Source organism: Heterodontus francisci, chromosome 6, assembly GCF_036365525.1.
Source record: "Heterodontus francisci isolate sHetFra1 chromosome 6, sHetFra1.hap1, whole genome shotgun sequence".
Classification (NCBI taxonomy): Eukaryota; Metazoa; Chordata; class Chondrichthyes; order Heterodontiformes; family Heterodontidae; genus Heterodontus; species Heterodontus francisci.
The window spans coordinates 68,528,171-68,545,098 of record NC_090376.1 but is presented as its reverse complement, the minus strand read 5'-3'; the positions used below and the strand labels follow the sequence as shown (position 1 = coordinate 68,545,098).

General features: G+C 40.7%; 1 protein-coding gene across 4 annotated transcripts in view; it reads left to right on the top strand.

Annotated features, from left to right (window-relative positions):
• LOC137371369 (mitogen-activated protein kinase kinase kinase kinase 4) overlaps positions 1-16,545 on the top strand; it is a 386,728-nt gene extending 370,183 nt beyond the window's left edge. For 3 of the 4 annotated variants that reach the window (XM_068033852.1, XM_068033851.1, XM_068033850.1), the window contains 4 exons: positions 8,816-8,965; positions 10,389-10,548; positions 13,742-13,881; positions 14,006-16,545. In XM_068033852.1, the coding sequence (XP_067889953.1) occupies positions 8,816-8,965; positions 10,389-10,548; positions 13,742-13,881; positions 14,006-14,089 (534 nt within the window). In that variant the 3' untranslated portion in view covers positions 14,090-16,545. Of the gene's footprint in view, positions 1-7,220; positions 7,309-8,815; positions 8,966-10,388; positions 10,549-13,741; positions 13,882-14,005 lie in introns of those variants that run through there. The other variant, XM_068033853.1, reaches the window with a different exon arrangement.
• Positions 16,546-16,928: the final 383 nt, after the last annotated feature.

Here is a 16,928-nt window from a genome sequence, read left to right as displayed (position 1 = left end):
TAAAACAAAAAAAAAAGAGGCATTGGTTGTAATCTTTCAAAATTCCCTAGATTCTGGAATAGATTTAGCAGGTTGGAAAAAATGCACTGCCCCTATTCAAGAAAGGAGGAAGCCAGAAAGCAGGAAACTATAGGCCAGTTAGGCTAACATCTGTCCTTGGGAAAGAGCTGGAATCCTATCATTAAGGAAGTAGTAGCAGGACTTTTAGAGAATCATAATGAAAGGGAAATCATGTTTGACAAATTTATTACTTTTTTGAGGATGTAACAAACAAGGTGGATAAAAGGGAACCAGTAGATGTAGTGTTTTTGGATTTCCAAAAGACATTCGATAATGTGCCACATAAAAGATTACTGCACAAGACAATGTTGGGAGTAATATATCAGCATGGAAGCAGGATTGGCTAACACAAAAGAGATCGGGATAAATGGGGCATTTTCAGGTTGGTCGCCTGCAACTATTTGAGTGCCACAGGGATCAGTGCTGGGGCCTCAACTATTTACAATCTATGTTAATGACTTAGATGAAGGGACCGAGTGTATTATAGCCAGATTTGCTGATGATACAAAGATAGGTGGGAAAGTAAGTTCTGAGGGCACAAAGGACAGAATTTTTGCCTTCATATGGGGGTAAGTATGGAGGCAGATGGGTGCAAAATTTAGCACCAGAGTGCCAGTTTGTCAGCACTTTCCTGCCCCTGGGCCATTTTCACTAGGAGACAGGATCGGGGATGGATGGGCTTCCTGCTACTTTGACCATTTACTGAGGTCAACTAGAATTGCTGGCTCCTCACAACCTTGGGAGCCTGCCCAGCTGCCTGGAGTGGCCTCCCAATGCTCCAGGCAGTTTTGAGTGCAGAGAGTGTGGATACGAGTTTGGTGAGTGGGGAGTAGGTGCTCCTTTTTTCTACTTTTTTTCACCCTCCAGTTTTTGGTTCTTTGGTGCAGTGGAAGGAGCTGGTTGGTTGGGAAGGGCGGCACAGTGGCGCAGTGGTTAGCACCGCAGCCTCACAGCTCCAGGGACCTGGGTTCGATTCCGGGTACTGCCTGTGTGGAGTTTGCAAGTTCTCCCTGTGTATGCGTGGGTTTTCTCCGGGTGCTCCGGTTTCCTCCCACAAGTCAAAAGACTTGCAGGTTGATAGGTAAATTGGCCATTATAAATTGTCACTAGTATAGGTAGGTGGTAGGGAAATATAGGGACAGGTGGGGATGTTTGGTAGGAATATGGGATTAGTGTAGGATTAGTATAAATGGGTGGTTGATGGTCGGCACAGACTCGGTGGGCCGAAGGGCCTGTTTCAGTGCTGTATCTCTAATCTAATCTAAATAGAATGAACTTAAAAAGAAAACTGAAAATAAATACCTAAAACACATACCTGTGTACTTAAGAAAAGTATAGCTCTTAGTTGTAGGTGATACTAGTAGTTAATAAGCATAGTAAATTGTAGTATACATAGGAATTATTCTTAGTTAAGAAAGTAATTAAATTAACTAAACATAAGTAACGATGGCAGGACAGGTATTGTATTGCAGTTATGGAATGTGGGATCTCCTGAACACCAGTGTGATCCAGGACAAACATGTCTGCAGAAAGTATAAGCAGTTCGAGGAATTCCAGATTAGTATTATTGATCTGGAAGCCGAACTGCAAACACAGCGCAACATCAGGAAGGGGGAGAGATACCAGGAAGCTTTGTACCAGAAGAGAGTCACACCCCTTGGAATAGGGTCATCTTTGAGGAACAGGAGAGTGTGACCGTGAGTGAGGCAGGTAAAGGGAGCGAGCGAACAGTAGTGGAGGAGCCACAGCCATTGCAATTGTCAAACAGGTTTGAGGTGCTGTCAACCTGTGTGGATGAAAGCCAGGTCTGCAGGGTGGATGAGCAGACCGGCCATTGTGGTACAGAAAGCCATTCAAGCGGGGTGGGGGGGGGGGGGGGTGGTGCACAAAGGAAAGCAGTGTAGTAGGGAACAGTATAGTGAGGGGGATTGACACTGTTCTCTGCAGCAAAGAGTGAGAGTCCAGAAGGTTATGTTGCTTACCCAGTGCCAACGTTCAGGACATCTGCTCAGGGCTGGAGAGGAACTTAGAAGGGGAGGATCCAGTCATCGTGGTCCATGTAGGTGCCAATGACATAAGCAGGCCAAGAGGTTCTGCATAGTCAGTATGAGGAGCTAGGCACCAAATTAAGAAGCAGAACATCAAAACGTAATAATCTCTGGATTATTCTGCGCCATGTGCAAATTGGCATAGGGCAAATAAGATTAGCGAAATTAATGCGTGGCTCAAAGACTAGTGTGGTAGAAGAGAATTCCAGTTCGTAGGGCATTGGCAGCACTGGGGAAAGTGGGGGCTGTACTATTGGAACGGTCTACATTTGAGCCTTGCTGGGACCAGGGAAGCAGAGAAATTTGGAAACTAAATAGTGAGGGCAAGCGATCACATTTGGGAAGTTGTGGCAAATCAAAGAGGAGAGACAAGTCAAGAGAGAAAGGTATTAATATGGGAAGTGATAGACTGTGACAGGAAGGGACAGAGAGTACAAATCTAAGAGTAAATCAGCAGATAAGGTGAGAGGTTACAAAAATAATAAAAGGGCAAAACTAAAGGCTCTGTATCTGAATGCACGTAGCATTTGAAACAAAACAGATGAACTGATATTTATTTCTATTTGCACTATGATTTGATAGCCATTATAGAGACATGACTGCAGGATGACATAGATTGGGACTTGAATATTGAAGGGTACATGACATTTAGGAAGGACAGGAAGCTAAGAAAAGGTGGAAGGATGGCTCTGTTCATTAATGATGGTATTAGTACAATAGAGAGGGATGACAGTTCATGAAACCAGAATGTAGAAGCAGTTTGGGTAGAGATGAGAAATGATCAAAGCAGGAGATCACTTGTGGGAGTAGTGTACAGGCCCCCTAATAGTAACCACATGGCAGGATGGGGTATAAAGGAAGAAATATTGGGAGCTTGTCAGAAAGATACGGCGATAATCATGGGGAATTTTAATCGATGTATAGACTGGGAAAATCTAATTGGCAAGGGTAGCCTAGATGAGGAATTCATGGAAGGTTTTCAGATAGTTGCTTAGAACAGCATGTTCTGGAGGAAACCAGAGAGCAGGCTATACGAACCTGATTTTGTGCAACAAGATAGAATAATTAATTACTTAATCGGGAAGGCACCTCTAGGCAGCAGCGATCGTAATATGATTGAATTTTACATTCAGTTTGAGGGAGAAAAGAATGGATCTAAGACTAGTATTTTAAACTTAAATAAGGGCAATTATGAAGGCATAAAAGCAGAACTGGCAAATTGGGTTAAGGGATGGGTCAATAGAGATGCAGTGGCAGACATTTAAGGGGATATTTCCGAACAAGAGACAAATTCCAATGGGAGGACCCACCATCCGACGTTAACTAAAAAAGTTAAAAATAGTATCAAGCTTAAAGAAAATGCATATAATTGTGCAAAGGTGGGTGGCAGGTCAGAAGATTGGACAGAATATAAAAACAGCAAAGAATGACTAAAAGATTAATAAGGAGGACAAAATTAGAAGAAGAGAGAAAGCTAGCTAGAAATATAAAAACAGATAGTAAGAGTTTCTATAGATATTTTTAAAAAGAAAGGAGTGAATAAAGTGAGCATTGGTCCTATAGAAAGTGAGTCTGGGGAATTAATAATGGAAAATAAGGCGATGGCAAATGAATTGAACAGGTACTTTGCATCGGTCTTAACCATAGAGGATGCAAGTAACATCCCAGTACTAGCTGTAAATCAGGAAATGGTAGGGAGGGAGGAATTCAAGAAAATTACAATCACCTGGGAAGTGGTACTGAGCAAATTGTTGGAGCTGCGGGCTGACAAGTCCCTGGGTCCTGATGGACTTCATCCTAGGGTCTTAAAAGAAGTGGCGAGTGAGATAGTTGATGTGTTGGTTTTAATTTTCCAAAATTCCCTGGATTCAGGGAAGGTTCCACTAGATTAGAAAATAGCAAATGTAACTCCTTTATTCAAAAAGGGAGGGAGACAGAAAGCAGGAAACTACAGGCCAGTTAGCTTAACATCTGTCATGGTGAAAATGTTAGAAGCTATGATTAAAGATGTTATAGTAGGGCACTTAGAAAAATTCAAGGTAATCAGGCAGAGTCAACATGCTTTTGTGAAAGGGAAATCATGTTTAACCAATTTATTGGAGTTCTTTGAAGAAGTAGCATGTGCTGTGGATAAAGGGGAATCGGTGGATGTATTGTACTTAGATTTCCAGAAGGCATTCTGGATAAGGTGCCACATCAATGGTTATTGCAGAAAATCAAAGCTCATGGTGTAGGGGGTAATATATTGGCATGGATAGAAGATTGGCTAGTTAACAAGAAACAAAGAAGGCATAAATGGGTCATTTCTGATTGGCAAAATGTAAGAAATGGTGTGCCGCATGGATCAGTGCTGTGGCCTCAACTTTGTACAATTTGTATAAATGTCTTGGATGAAGGGATTGAAGGTATGGTTTCTAAATTTGCTGATGACACAAAGATAGGTAGGAAAGCAAGTTGTGAAGAGGACATAAGGAGGCTACAAAGGGATAAAGCTTAATTAAGTTGGCAAAGATCTGACAAATGGAGTATAATGTGGGAAAATGTGAAATTGCCCATTTTAACAGGAAGAATGAAAGAAGCATATTATTTAAATGAGAGGATGCAGAGGGTTCTGGGTGTCCTTGTGCATGAATCATAGAAGGTTAGTATGCAGGTACAGCAAGTAATTAGGAAAGCTAATGGAATGTTGTCGTTTATTGCGAAGGGAATTGAATACAAAAGTAGGGAGGTTATGCTTCAGTTACACAGGGCATTGGTGCGACCACATCTGGAGTACTGTGTACAGTACTGGTATCCTTATTTAGGGAAGGATGTAAATGTGTTCAGAGAAGGTTTACTAGACTGATACCTGGAATGGGCGGATTGTCTTATGAGGAAAGGTTGGACAGGCTCGGCTTGTTTCTGCTGGAATTTAGAAGAGTAAGAGGCGACTTGATTGAATCATCTAAGATCCTGAGGGGTCTTGACAGGGTGAATGTGGAAAGGATGTTTCCTCTTGTAGGAGAATCTAGAGCTAGGGGGTCACTGTTTAAAAATAAGGGGTCACCCATTTAAGACAGAGATGAGGAGAAACTTTTTCCCTCTGAGGGTCGTGAGCCTTTGGAACTCTCTTCCTCAAAAGGTGGTGGAAGCAGAGGGCTGGACTTGAGGTTACAATCAGATCAGCCATGATCTTGTTGAATGGCGGAGCAGGCTCGAGGGGCTGAGTGACTTACTCCTGCTCCTAATTCGTATGCTCGTATGAGGCCCATCACCTGGTTGCAGCTTCAGCCCGTCCTTCAGAGCAGTTTTCCGTCCACAATGGTAGCCCGGTAACTGTGGCTATTTTTTGACTTCAAAGGTGCTGGAGGGCACCTCAAGATGGAGCTGCCTGTCTGTCTCTCTCTATTGTACTGAAGTGGTCTGTTTCTCTCACCTGAAATAGCAGGCTGCAGCTCCTTCCAAGCTGGATGGCCTCCGATTGGCCCCCCAGCTTCAAGAGCCTGCCCACTGTCCTTAATTGGACAACGAGCCCATCCTCTGTCCACTAATTGGCCAATTTAGGGAAAATCACTGCTGGGTGATTGTTCCCCACACAGTGTACGGTCGTGACCCCCATCTGACCTCATATCAGGGTCCTGACCCAAAACTCAAAATCCTGTCCAAGAAGTCTGCAAAGGGATATAGATAGGTTCAGTAAACAGGCAAAAATTTGGCAGTATAATGTGAGAAAATGTGAAGTTATCCACTTTGGTAGAAGAATAGAAAAGTAAAATATTATTTAAATGGTGAGAGACTACAGAATGCTGCAGTATAGAGGGATCTGGATGTCCTTGTACATGAAACACACACAGTTAGCATTCATTACAGAAAGTAATTAGGAAGGCCTTTATTGCCAAGGGGATGGATTTGAAATGTAGGGAAGTCTTACTACAACTGTACAGAGTGTTGGTAAGACCATACCTAGAATACTGCATAGTTTTGGTCTCCTTATTTAAGGAGGGATGTACTTCTGTTGGAGGCAGTTCACATAATGTTCACTAGGTTGATTTCTGGGATGAAGGAGTTGCCTTACGAGGAAAGGTTGAGCAGATTGGGCCTATACTCATTGGAGTTTAGAAGAATGAGAAGTGATTTTATTGAAACATTTAAGATTCCGAGAGGGCTTGACAAGGTTTTCCCTTATGGGTGAATCTAGAACTGGGGGCATAATTTCAGAATAAGGGATTGCCCATTAAAGATGGAAATGAGGAGGAATTTTTTCACAAAGTGTCATGAATCTTTCAAATTCTTTACCCGGGAGAGCTGCAAAGGCTGAGTCATTGAATATATTCAAGACTGAGATAGACAGATTCTTGAACTATCAGGGAGTAGAGGGTTATGGGGAACAGGGAGGAAAGTGGAGTTGAGGCCAAGATCAGATCAGCCATGATGATGAGAGCAGGCTTGAAAGGCCGTATGGCTGACTCCTGCTTCTGTTTATGTTCTTATGACTGATAGGGAAAAATTAAGAGGACACAGAGTAAAAGCAAGTATGGATATTGGTTGCTAGTTGTATATGTTGTTTACTGAATATACAGTTCTCCACTTGCCAGGATGGGCACAGCTCCAAAACCACTCAATAAGCTCGACGCCATCCAGGACAAAGCAGTTCGCTTGATTGGCACCCCATTGACCACCTGTACACTGTGGCTGCTGTGTTTATCATCTACAAGATGCACTGCAGGAACTCGCTAAGGCGGCTTTGATGACACCTTCCAAACCGGGCCTCCACCACTTATAAGGACAAGGTCAGCAGGTGCATGTGAACACCACCACCTCCCAAGCTCCCTGCAAGTCTCATAACTTCCTGGCTTGGGCATTTTTCGCCATTTCTTCATTGTTGCTGGGTCAAAATTCTGGAACCCCCTGCCTAACAGTACTATGGGTGTACCTTCATCACACAGGCTGCAGTGGCTCAAGAAGGCGACTCACCAGCACCTCCTTAAGGGCAGTTAGGGATGGGCAATAAGTGCTGGCCTTGCCATTGATGCTCACATCCCAAGAACGAATAAAGAAAAGCTGCTGTACCAATCTGCGATGTTAGAAATTATACTGGCTCTATCACTGACACTCTCATATCAACTGCATTAGGTATACATTTGTCTTGAGTGGACACTAAGGATACAGTACTATATAGGAATGATGTGATGTCATGTATACATTGTGCACTATATATAAGGTGAGCCACCATTTATTTTGGCTTACTCCTCTTTACAGTTTATTTTCTTAAAACTGCATGTGCCTCAAGGGCAGCTTGTTGACGTTGAGAAGATGTAACTTTTTTTATTGACTGAGAGATCTGAGAAACAGTGTTATATTTCTTGGTCAGAGCTTTTCACTATCCCCGAAGACCCTCCCTCTCGTGAGTTTTAGACCACACTCTTGTTCTCCCCTACCCCACTTCTACCATCATGAAGTTATCCATTGAACCCTTTCTGTTTGCCCTTCTTATTCACAGTGCATCTTGTGAACCCCCACAATGGCTTCTCCTATTCATACTGCACCCTATTGTGCTCTCTCTACTGTCGTCCTCTATCTGGTTTCAGCTTCAGGGCACATTCCAAATGAAACCAGTACTCAAATATGTAGGTGTTCACACAGATAGACTGAAAACCCAGGCAATCCTGCTGAGTGTTATGCAGTAACTGCCTTCAAAGTGAAAAGCTGTACATCAGAAATGCTGAATCCTTCATCCTTAGGTATGGCTAAGGTGCAAGACCAAGAACAGTGCTTTATGAAAAGTACACCAGCTCTGTCAGACTACATCACTGGAATTTGCCCTTTGGGTTCATGAATCCTAATTCTAATGGATTGTGGGAGTTAATTTTAGATGTGTATGGTCGAATTTGATTCCAAAAACATTTACCAAAGTATTTTTGACCATTTAAATTCTCAGTAATATGATGCAAATTGATACCTAAACAGTATGGGTAATGTGAAGTATTTTGCATTATATAAGCCAGGGTAGTACAGGAATTTAAAAAAATAAATCCACAGACTTGCAAAGATTAAGGATAAGAAAGACGAAATGGGATGGTAAAATGGACATGTCACTACTTCCCACCTACCCTTTATCCATAGCAATATCCTGCCAGCAGGTTGGGTTGCCCATCAGGAAAAGGAACTTGCCACCCCTTCCTGTCTGGCCTTTATATGGCGATGGTTTTACCCTACATGGTTGATTCTTAATTTGGGGCAATAAATGCTGCCTCGCCAGTGTCATGCACATCCCATAAACAAACTTTTTAATAAAGGCTCTTTCAGAGCAAGAATGTAGTGTTCTTCTATTGTGCTTTTGTAGGACTGTTGGTAAACGCAGATTGAAAATTGTTTCATGGTCCAATAATGTCAACTCAAGAAAGCTATCTTTAAGATTTCATTTATGGGCAATAAGCATGTAACAACATTTAGTTAACTCAACTTACATTTATAACTACAAGACTTGACTGCTTTATTTCAGTAAAATACTCAGCAACAGCAGTAATTCTACATCAGTTTGAAAAAGGGAACACACAGTACAGGTGTCTAATTCCAGAGTACCATTTTCATTCATTGTCTAAAAGTCTTGAGCCATGTGTAACTTTTTGGGAAAAATAGTTAAAGCTGGACAATAGTTTAAAGAGGTTGCCGCAGATATTATTAGATGAAGTTTACAGTGATGCCTGATCTTGTATTTTTTTTCTTAGTCGTTTACAGACCTGTTGCACAGGCCATTGTTGGTAGACCTCACAGTGGAGGAAGGGCAGAGGCTAAAAGTGATCTATGGCTCCAGCGCTGGGTTCCATGCAGTTGATGTGGACTCGGGAACAGTTTATGATATTTATCTGCCCACGCATGTAAGATCATTGACTTTTCAAGGGTTGCAAAATAGTATCTTAAAAATGAATGTTGTGAAATGAGGCTTTATAATAGTGTTCAAATGCTTAATATTTATATGAAATTCTTCTGTTCAATATTTTAACAAAAGTGCTAACTCGTAAACTAATATTTGGAGTCTAAATTCAATTAAGATTAATCTAAGGTGATCAAAATGACCATTTGTTTTGTTTCACTATAGTTGTGGATTAGTGAAAACTATGAAGATATCTTTTTTTTTAAAACAAACTTTAAATTTTGAATATACACCTGTTATAATCTCAGAAAAGTAAATCAAAATGATGGAAATGGACTTTTTATTGTAAAATACAATCTGAACTCTCATTGATCCAGATCTGAATCTCAGCACATAAATATGTTTCTTGTAAACTCAGTACCAAAAATTATCATTGAGCCTCTAGTAATTAAGTTCTTTGATGGAGGATAGTGCAAATTGATTTCAGAAAAGCATGTATCTTAAAACATCAGCATTGTAAACTTCTGATATTACAAATGACTGCTGAAATGCATTGATACTTGCACAAGATGTAGAAGAGTTTCAAAATTGTTGTGTGTTTGACTACCAGAAGCTCTAGGGTATCCATAAAACTATCTTTTTTATGATTGTCGCTCCTTCACATGCATGCTAAATACTAACAGCAAACAATGTGCATTAATAAAGGAAATGTACTATATGTTGTATATATAAACCACATAACAGACTTATAGAAGGATTAGTATAAATGGGTGGTTGATGGTCGGCACAGACTCGGTGGGCCGAAGGGCCTGTTTCAGTGCTGTATCTCTAAACTAAACTAAGAAGCAAGGGCATGCAGTATTAAAGGGAATGTAGTTGCATAGATGACTAGCAGACAGAAAACGGAATAGGGATAACTGGATATTTTTCTGAATGATGGAACATGGATAATTGTGTGCCCCAGCATCTGTGCTGTGACTTGACCTGTTTTCCATTCATATAAGTGATTTGGACATGGACAAACAGAAATAACAACATTTACTGATTATACCTAATTAGGGGTATAACAAACTAAGAAAGAATGTAAGAGATTGCAGGAGGAATAACACAGGTTAATAATGTAGGAAGGTAGACTGCAGATGCAGAGAAATGTAAGTTAATATATTATGTGGGAAAAGAACAACGAAAGGAAGTATGTCTTAAGTTAATTGCAGGGGAGCCAAGATTTTGGGGTATAAGTACAGAAAGTATCTTTAAAAGTGGTAGTGCATTGAACAGTGCATGTATATGTCGTAATGTGTTCCACCATTTGCCATCTATAATGAAGCTGCAGGAAGCAGTTAAAATTGGTTTGCAAAACATCTAGTAAAAAATATCTAGATTGAAATTGAGTACTGTGGACTAAATTGAAAGCTGTTTTCTGGCAGATCCAAAGCAGCATCCAGCCACATGCAATTATCATACTTCCAAACACAGATGGAATGGAATTGTTGGTCTGCTATGAGGATGAAGGAGTTTATGTTAACACGTATGGGCGAATTACTAAAGATGTGGTTCTACAGTGGGGAGAGATGCCTACATCTGTTGGTATGTAAATATGATGGGTCATTACAAAATGACACCAATTATAATGATTTGAGATCACATGGACAGATTGCCTTCTGAGAAGGACATTTAGAAAATTAATAACTTGCCATTTTGAACTTATGACATTTTTTCGTGTTATGCTTTTGCATTGTTGAATATGGGAGCTGGCAACAGTTTATGAAATGCTTTCTTTGTCTTAATACTATTTTAACTCACTAAGAACTTACCACATAAAAGGTTGGTTACCAAAATTGAGGCTCATGGAATAGGAGAGACAGTGTCAGCTTGGATAAAAAATTGGATTAAGGCCAGAAAACAGTCTTGTGCTAGGTAAGGGCAGAAAAAAAAGAGTCGTGGTAGATGGTTGTTTTTCAGACTGGAGGATGGTAGACAAAGGTGTTCCCCAAGGTTCAGTGCTAGGACCACTGCTTTTTTGGATATACATTAAAAAAGTGACTCCTGACAACGCAGCAGCCCGCCTACGTCATCAGAGCGCTCCAAGCTGCGCACATGTGCAAACGGTCTCCTGCTCTCAGTGAGATGCTGCACATGTGCAGCCTACGTCTTGCCAGGACTAATTGGCGCATGCGCGGGAAAACGTCCATTGCATAATGCTTATGTTATCGAGCGGCTGAATGGGGCACTTGGAGGCTGGAGCTTGATGCCCACCACTCGCTCCCCCAACTCAGCTGCACTCTCCCACCCCAATGGCTGCACTCCTCCCTCCACCCCCCAGCCGCTCGCTCCAGACCTCGCCACTGCTCTGCCATTCCTCGCTTGCCACCCCACCCCGCCACCACAGTCTCCAGCTGCTCGCTCGCTCCCCACTTACCCCACCTGCCTCTCCAGCCGCTAGTTCTAGGCCATGCTGTTTCCCTCCTCTTGGCCACTCGTTCCTACGTTGCCCCATCACCCCTTGCGGCCAGCCTTGCTTCTACAGGAAGCGCGCGGAGAATGATCGAACGTGGGAGCGAGTGGCTGAGGAGGGAAGTGGCGCGGCCTGGTGCTAGCCCCTGCAGAAGTAGGGGTGGGGGGTGAAGTGGGGAACGAGCGGCCAGAGACCGGGCTGGAGCGGGAAGCGAGGAGCTGGGAACAATCGGCCGAGGGGAGGGGAAGCAGTGGCGAGGTCTGGAGCAAGCGGCTGAGGAAGGGGGAGAAACGGCGAGGCTGTAGCGAATGCTTAAGGGAAGGCAGCAGGAAGCCAGCGATGAGAAGGTGGGCGCAGGAGGGACTGAAAGAAGAGCAATGGCAGGAGGGAACGAGGGACTGTTGGGGGTGGGTTTGAGGTGGTGATGGCAGCCATTCAGGGGATTTTCGGGTTGAAGTTGTTTTTCTGTGATAAATTGAACAGTGCCATCTTTATTCCTGGCAGCTGACTGAATGTCGCAGACAGTGACATTTCAGTGGAACAGGCTGCATTTGTGCATGTGCTAGTACTGCGCCACCTAGTGGTTGCATTGTCAGCAAACGCCGCCATGCATAAATGACTTTGATATTGCAATACAGAGTAAAATTTCAAAATTTGCTGATACCACAGATAGGCTAGCAGAATGTCCAGACAAGTGACAGATGGAATTTAATACAGAGGAATGTCAGGTGATGCATTTTGGCCAAAGGGATTGAGAGAAGCAATATAGACTAAATGGTACAGTTCTAAAGAGCGTACAGGAACACAGGGACCTGGGAGTTCATATGCATTGATCTTTAAAGGTGGCAGGATATATTGAGAGTGTAGTTAGAAAGGCATATGGGATCTTGGGCTTCAGAAATAGAAGTATTCAGTACAAAAGCAGGGAAGATATGCTGTAACTTTATAAAGCTCTGGTTAGGCCACAACTAGATTATGGTGTCCAGTTTTGATTGTCATATTTTAGGAAGGATGTGAGGGTCCTTTAGAGAGTGCAGAGGAAATTTACCAGAATGTTTCCAGGGCTGAGTGATTTTAGCTACAAGGTTAGGTTGGAGAAGTGGGGGTTGTTCTCCTTGGAGCAAAGGAGATTATGGAGAGATATGATAAAGGTGTTCAAGATTATGAGATTGAGAAATTTGTATCTGGTATTTTGTCTTACAGCTTTCAAAAACTGTTCTCATGTACTTTCTGGTCCCAAATGTCTGTTACTGCCACTTTGTAATTTCTGCTACTAGCAGGCTGAAGAGAATATCCTTGGATGATTTGGTCTTTTTAAAATTTTAATAATACCTTGAGTGGTTCAGTTCAATTTTTAACTAAATCATAGATAGGAATGGGCACATTGTCATTGTGTAGTACTGTTAAAGCCGGTCATCCATTTAGTTTAACTGCATCGCTTTTTAAAAGCTAAACTTTCTCTCATTTATCTCAAAGTCTGTTAAAATGTACATTTATCTAAATGTTATCTGCATCCCAATCCTTACATTTGCAGGTGGTCTGACCTTTTTTTAGGGCTAGCATTGTGCTTGCTCCAACTGGGGGAGCAGAATGAACTGGGCCACAGACTAATTCATGACCATTACTGTTTCTTTATCAGTTGACACAAGATAAACCTTTGTGACGGGGGCACTGGTCCTATTAATTTTTCATCCCCCAAGAGATGAAGTATTATGCTGTTCACCTGCTATTGGACTTTAAAACAAGTGATGAAACTCGCTCATTTAGAGCAAGTAAGTTTGAGTGCCAATTGGCACAAGGATCGAACTTGGAAATCTCTTGAGTCTAGAGTCCAGCATTCTACAAATACATATACTGGACTGGCAAAATCCAACCATTTTCACCACTTAGCAGTGCAACCCTCTTATGACCAGTGAATTACAGTTATACATTGCATTATAACTGCATGTCTAGGTTAAACCATATCTTGACTCCAACCTTTCAGCATCATTGATGAAAGGGTGCTAATAAACACTGGGAGTGATCAAAAGCATTGAATTAACATTGAGATATCACTAGTAATCTGAAGTAAGTCCTTGTATTCACATAAACGAAACTGGGGGTTTGAGGACAGGGGGACGGACACTAGAAAACTTAAATCATTTGGAAGTATGTTTTCATTATGTTTAAATTGCAGTCTCTTCTTGCTAACCCCATATTTTCATGGCCTTATAGTGCTGCTTACAGTAATGTTGAATGCTGTGCCAGTTTCACATCGATCATTGACCACAGAAATTTGACCTTGACTTTGAAATGCTGATATGTTTTTCCTTTTTTAAAATTCAGCTTATATCCGATCCAATCAGATTATGGGTTGGGGAGAAAAAGCTATTGAAATTCGATCCGTAGAGACTGGACATTTGGATGGGGTATTTATGCACAAAAGAGCGCAACGGCTAAAGTTTCTTTGTGAAAGAAATGATAAGGTATGTGTTTTTGTGAGTTTTTTGTGTGCACAGGAAAGCATATAACTTGTGTTTACACTTAAACATATACACTCTATGCTTGTGCTGTAGAAAATGTGACGCATGTTCAAATTTCTCTTAAAAGGTCTTCTTTGCTTCAGTCCGCTCTGGTGGAAGCAGCCAGGTTTACTTCATGACTCTTGGTAGGAGTTCACTTCTCAGCTGGTAGGAGTTCACGTCCTGCATTAAGAGCAACCAGAGTCTTTGCAAGATCTTTGAAACCTTGAATTAACTAACAACTGGAGAACAAACTGCACTGATACAATGCATTGCCTAAACCTGTCACTGAAATTATGTGAACTGCAAAAAGGACACAATGCTACTGGTGCTGTTAGAATTTTACTGTCAGGTGACAGCCTGTCTAGAATAGAAGAAAACACCTCATCTCAATTACTACATCCCTTGACTTAAGATGACTGCTTATTGCTTGATAAAAGAGCCAGAAGAATGCAGAAGGTTGGTTCTAATGTGGTCAGGCAAATGGGAAGTGGAAGCAGTGGTATGCTGACAGTAGAGAAATGTGTAACGTGGGAAAGGGGAATCTTTTTTTTTCAAATGTATATCATTCTAAGTGACAGAGTGTTAAGGAGAAAGAGAAAGCAAGTTAGGAATTTTTATTGAAATGTGAATGACACAATGAGAGCATTCGTGTTGGTTTTTTCAAGGGAAGGGTGTTTTTTTGGTCATTTTCTGTATATCAGGTTTTGCTTGTGTTCTCCGAAACTTTTTTAAAAATAAAAGTCAATTGAAATTTGTGCGGAGGATAAGGTTCTCAGATTTGTATGGCTTTGTGGGGCAGACCGCAAACTTGATGTTTGGTTATGTTACAGTATTATAGCTGTCTCTCTTCAAGGTTTGACTTATTTGTAGCAGTGCAAAAGCAATTTAACAAATCCTGCACTCGTAAATCTCCCAAACTACTTTTAAAAATTTGTTTTGCCTACCTCATTTGTTTAAGAAAGGAAAAAAGAGGTGGTTTAGTCATTTTAATGTTATTTGTATCTCAAACTTAAACATCTTTGTCTAATTTAAAGTTTATTAATACCAAATTTATGATCAAAATGTTTGTCTACTGTTGGTTAAATTGCAGCTTGTTTTAGCAGGCAAACAGTGTGACTGTTTCTTTGTAATTGGAAAATACCAGCTGAGAGCAGAAACTGACAGATCTGTGGTCAGCTGTTGTAGTTAGAAGCAGAAAATGGAGGCAAGTAATCAAATATTCTGAATGTGGTTGACAAGAGATTGACACATCATTGTAATCCTCCAGTTATGTGCAAATAGCAACAACTGACTTTATCTTGTTACTCAGCCAGAATTAGATTTAAGTAGCGGTTTGAAAATAGTTTTACTAAGCTATTCTGTTGCATTAGAGTAAACTGTATATGTAGTTGGGAGCAGGTGGTTGATGTAAGATGCAATGCACTAAAACACTTAATTTCAAGAATGTAGTGAAACTGCTTATCAATACAATATATCTTCCCATATTTAGATCCAGAATTTCAGCCGTGGAAAGATTTTTATAATATCGCTGTAAACAGAATTTTATTTTACAAATGTTAGGCATATGCAAATGTCTACAGTAATAATCTGTTGAACTGTCACTCAATTTCTTGAGATACCTATAGTGTATAATATACTATGCTGGTGATATAATAATGCACAATAGCATTATATTGATCCTATGATATGTTAAAACTTTTTTGGTACTTTGTAGACAGCTGCCTTATGCTGTTATGTGCACAGGATCTCAACACTTTACAGGGCTTAGTTCTCTCAATGGAGACTATTCATTCTTCAATGAAATATTCTCAGTGGTGGTACAGTGAAATCAAAGATGTACCGTGGGAATTTTTCATTCATTCATGTCACTGTGATCTTTTCCTCTAGTAGCTCCTGGTTACTGAATAATTTGCAATATTTCTCCTACATTATCCGTTAGGAACTGTAAAAGTAATCGTAGAAACTTCCTGATGTAAGTAAGTTTACCGTGAGCAGAATATTTTTTGGATTTAATGAAAACACTTAAAAGGTCCTGATGACAGTTAAAAGTAATCCTCTGACTCAGCAGAGTCGTGATTAGCAACTCCCACCTACGAGAAGTGCCAAGGTGGTGTAACAGTATTACAAAACCACTACATCTTTATGTTTGAAGAATAATTTCAACACATTAAGTTTTAATACTTCTAGATTTAGTGAAAATGCCTATAATTAATTTTTGAATTTTACTACTTTATTTTTGTCAAATAACGCTTGTTGTATGACTGCAGTGTCTCTATCTTATGCACGTTGTGTTTGAGCAAATGTTTACAAAAATTGTTTTTGTGTTGTTACACTAATGTGCATCACATATTTATGTTTTTTTCTGAAATTGTTTGTTATAAGTTTTAGTTTTGTATTATGAGTACACTTGATGTTTATAACCCTGAACTCTGCTGATAATCAAGAAGCCGACTTAAAACGAAAATGAGGTATTACTGTGTCTAGCTGCAAAGCAGATTGGGAAATATGGTTACACGTAAACCTCCAACAGTTTTCTGCTATGTGATCTAACTTATGTCCTCTGTGTAATATGAGAATTCCTGTATTTTCTCTGACGTTCATCTTTTCTTGAATAAAATCAACTTAATGCACATTATGCATAACACAACACTGTGGTTTTGTGAAGCTTGTCTACTAAGCTTCAACTTTTTACTTACTTTCTTTCAATCCCAATGCCAGTGGATGTCCTGTGACTGAGAGGAGAGGATCTGCTCCCGAACTGCTTTAAATAAACTGCCAAGGGATGTGTTAAAATATTCCTATTCCTCCACCAGTACTCCACTTTGCAGTTATCTTGCTGACTTCCAGTTGGTACCTCCCCAACACAGTATAGATGAGATCAGATGATAGTTCTGACTGGTAAACATATTTTTGAAGGCAGGAACAGAGTTAACAATGTCTGAGAAATGGCAGTTTAGTGAGTTGGCTAGCTGCTTGCCTGACTAACACATCATCCAACTTCTGAAACT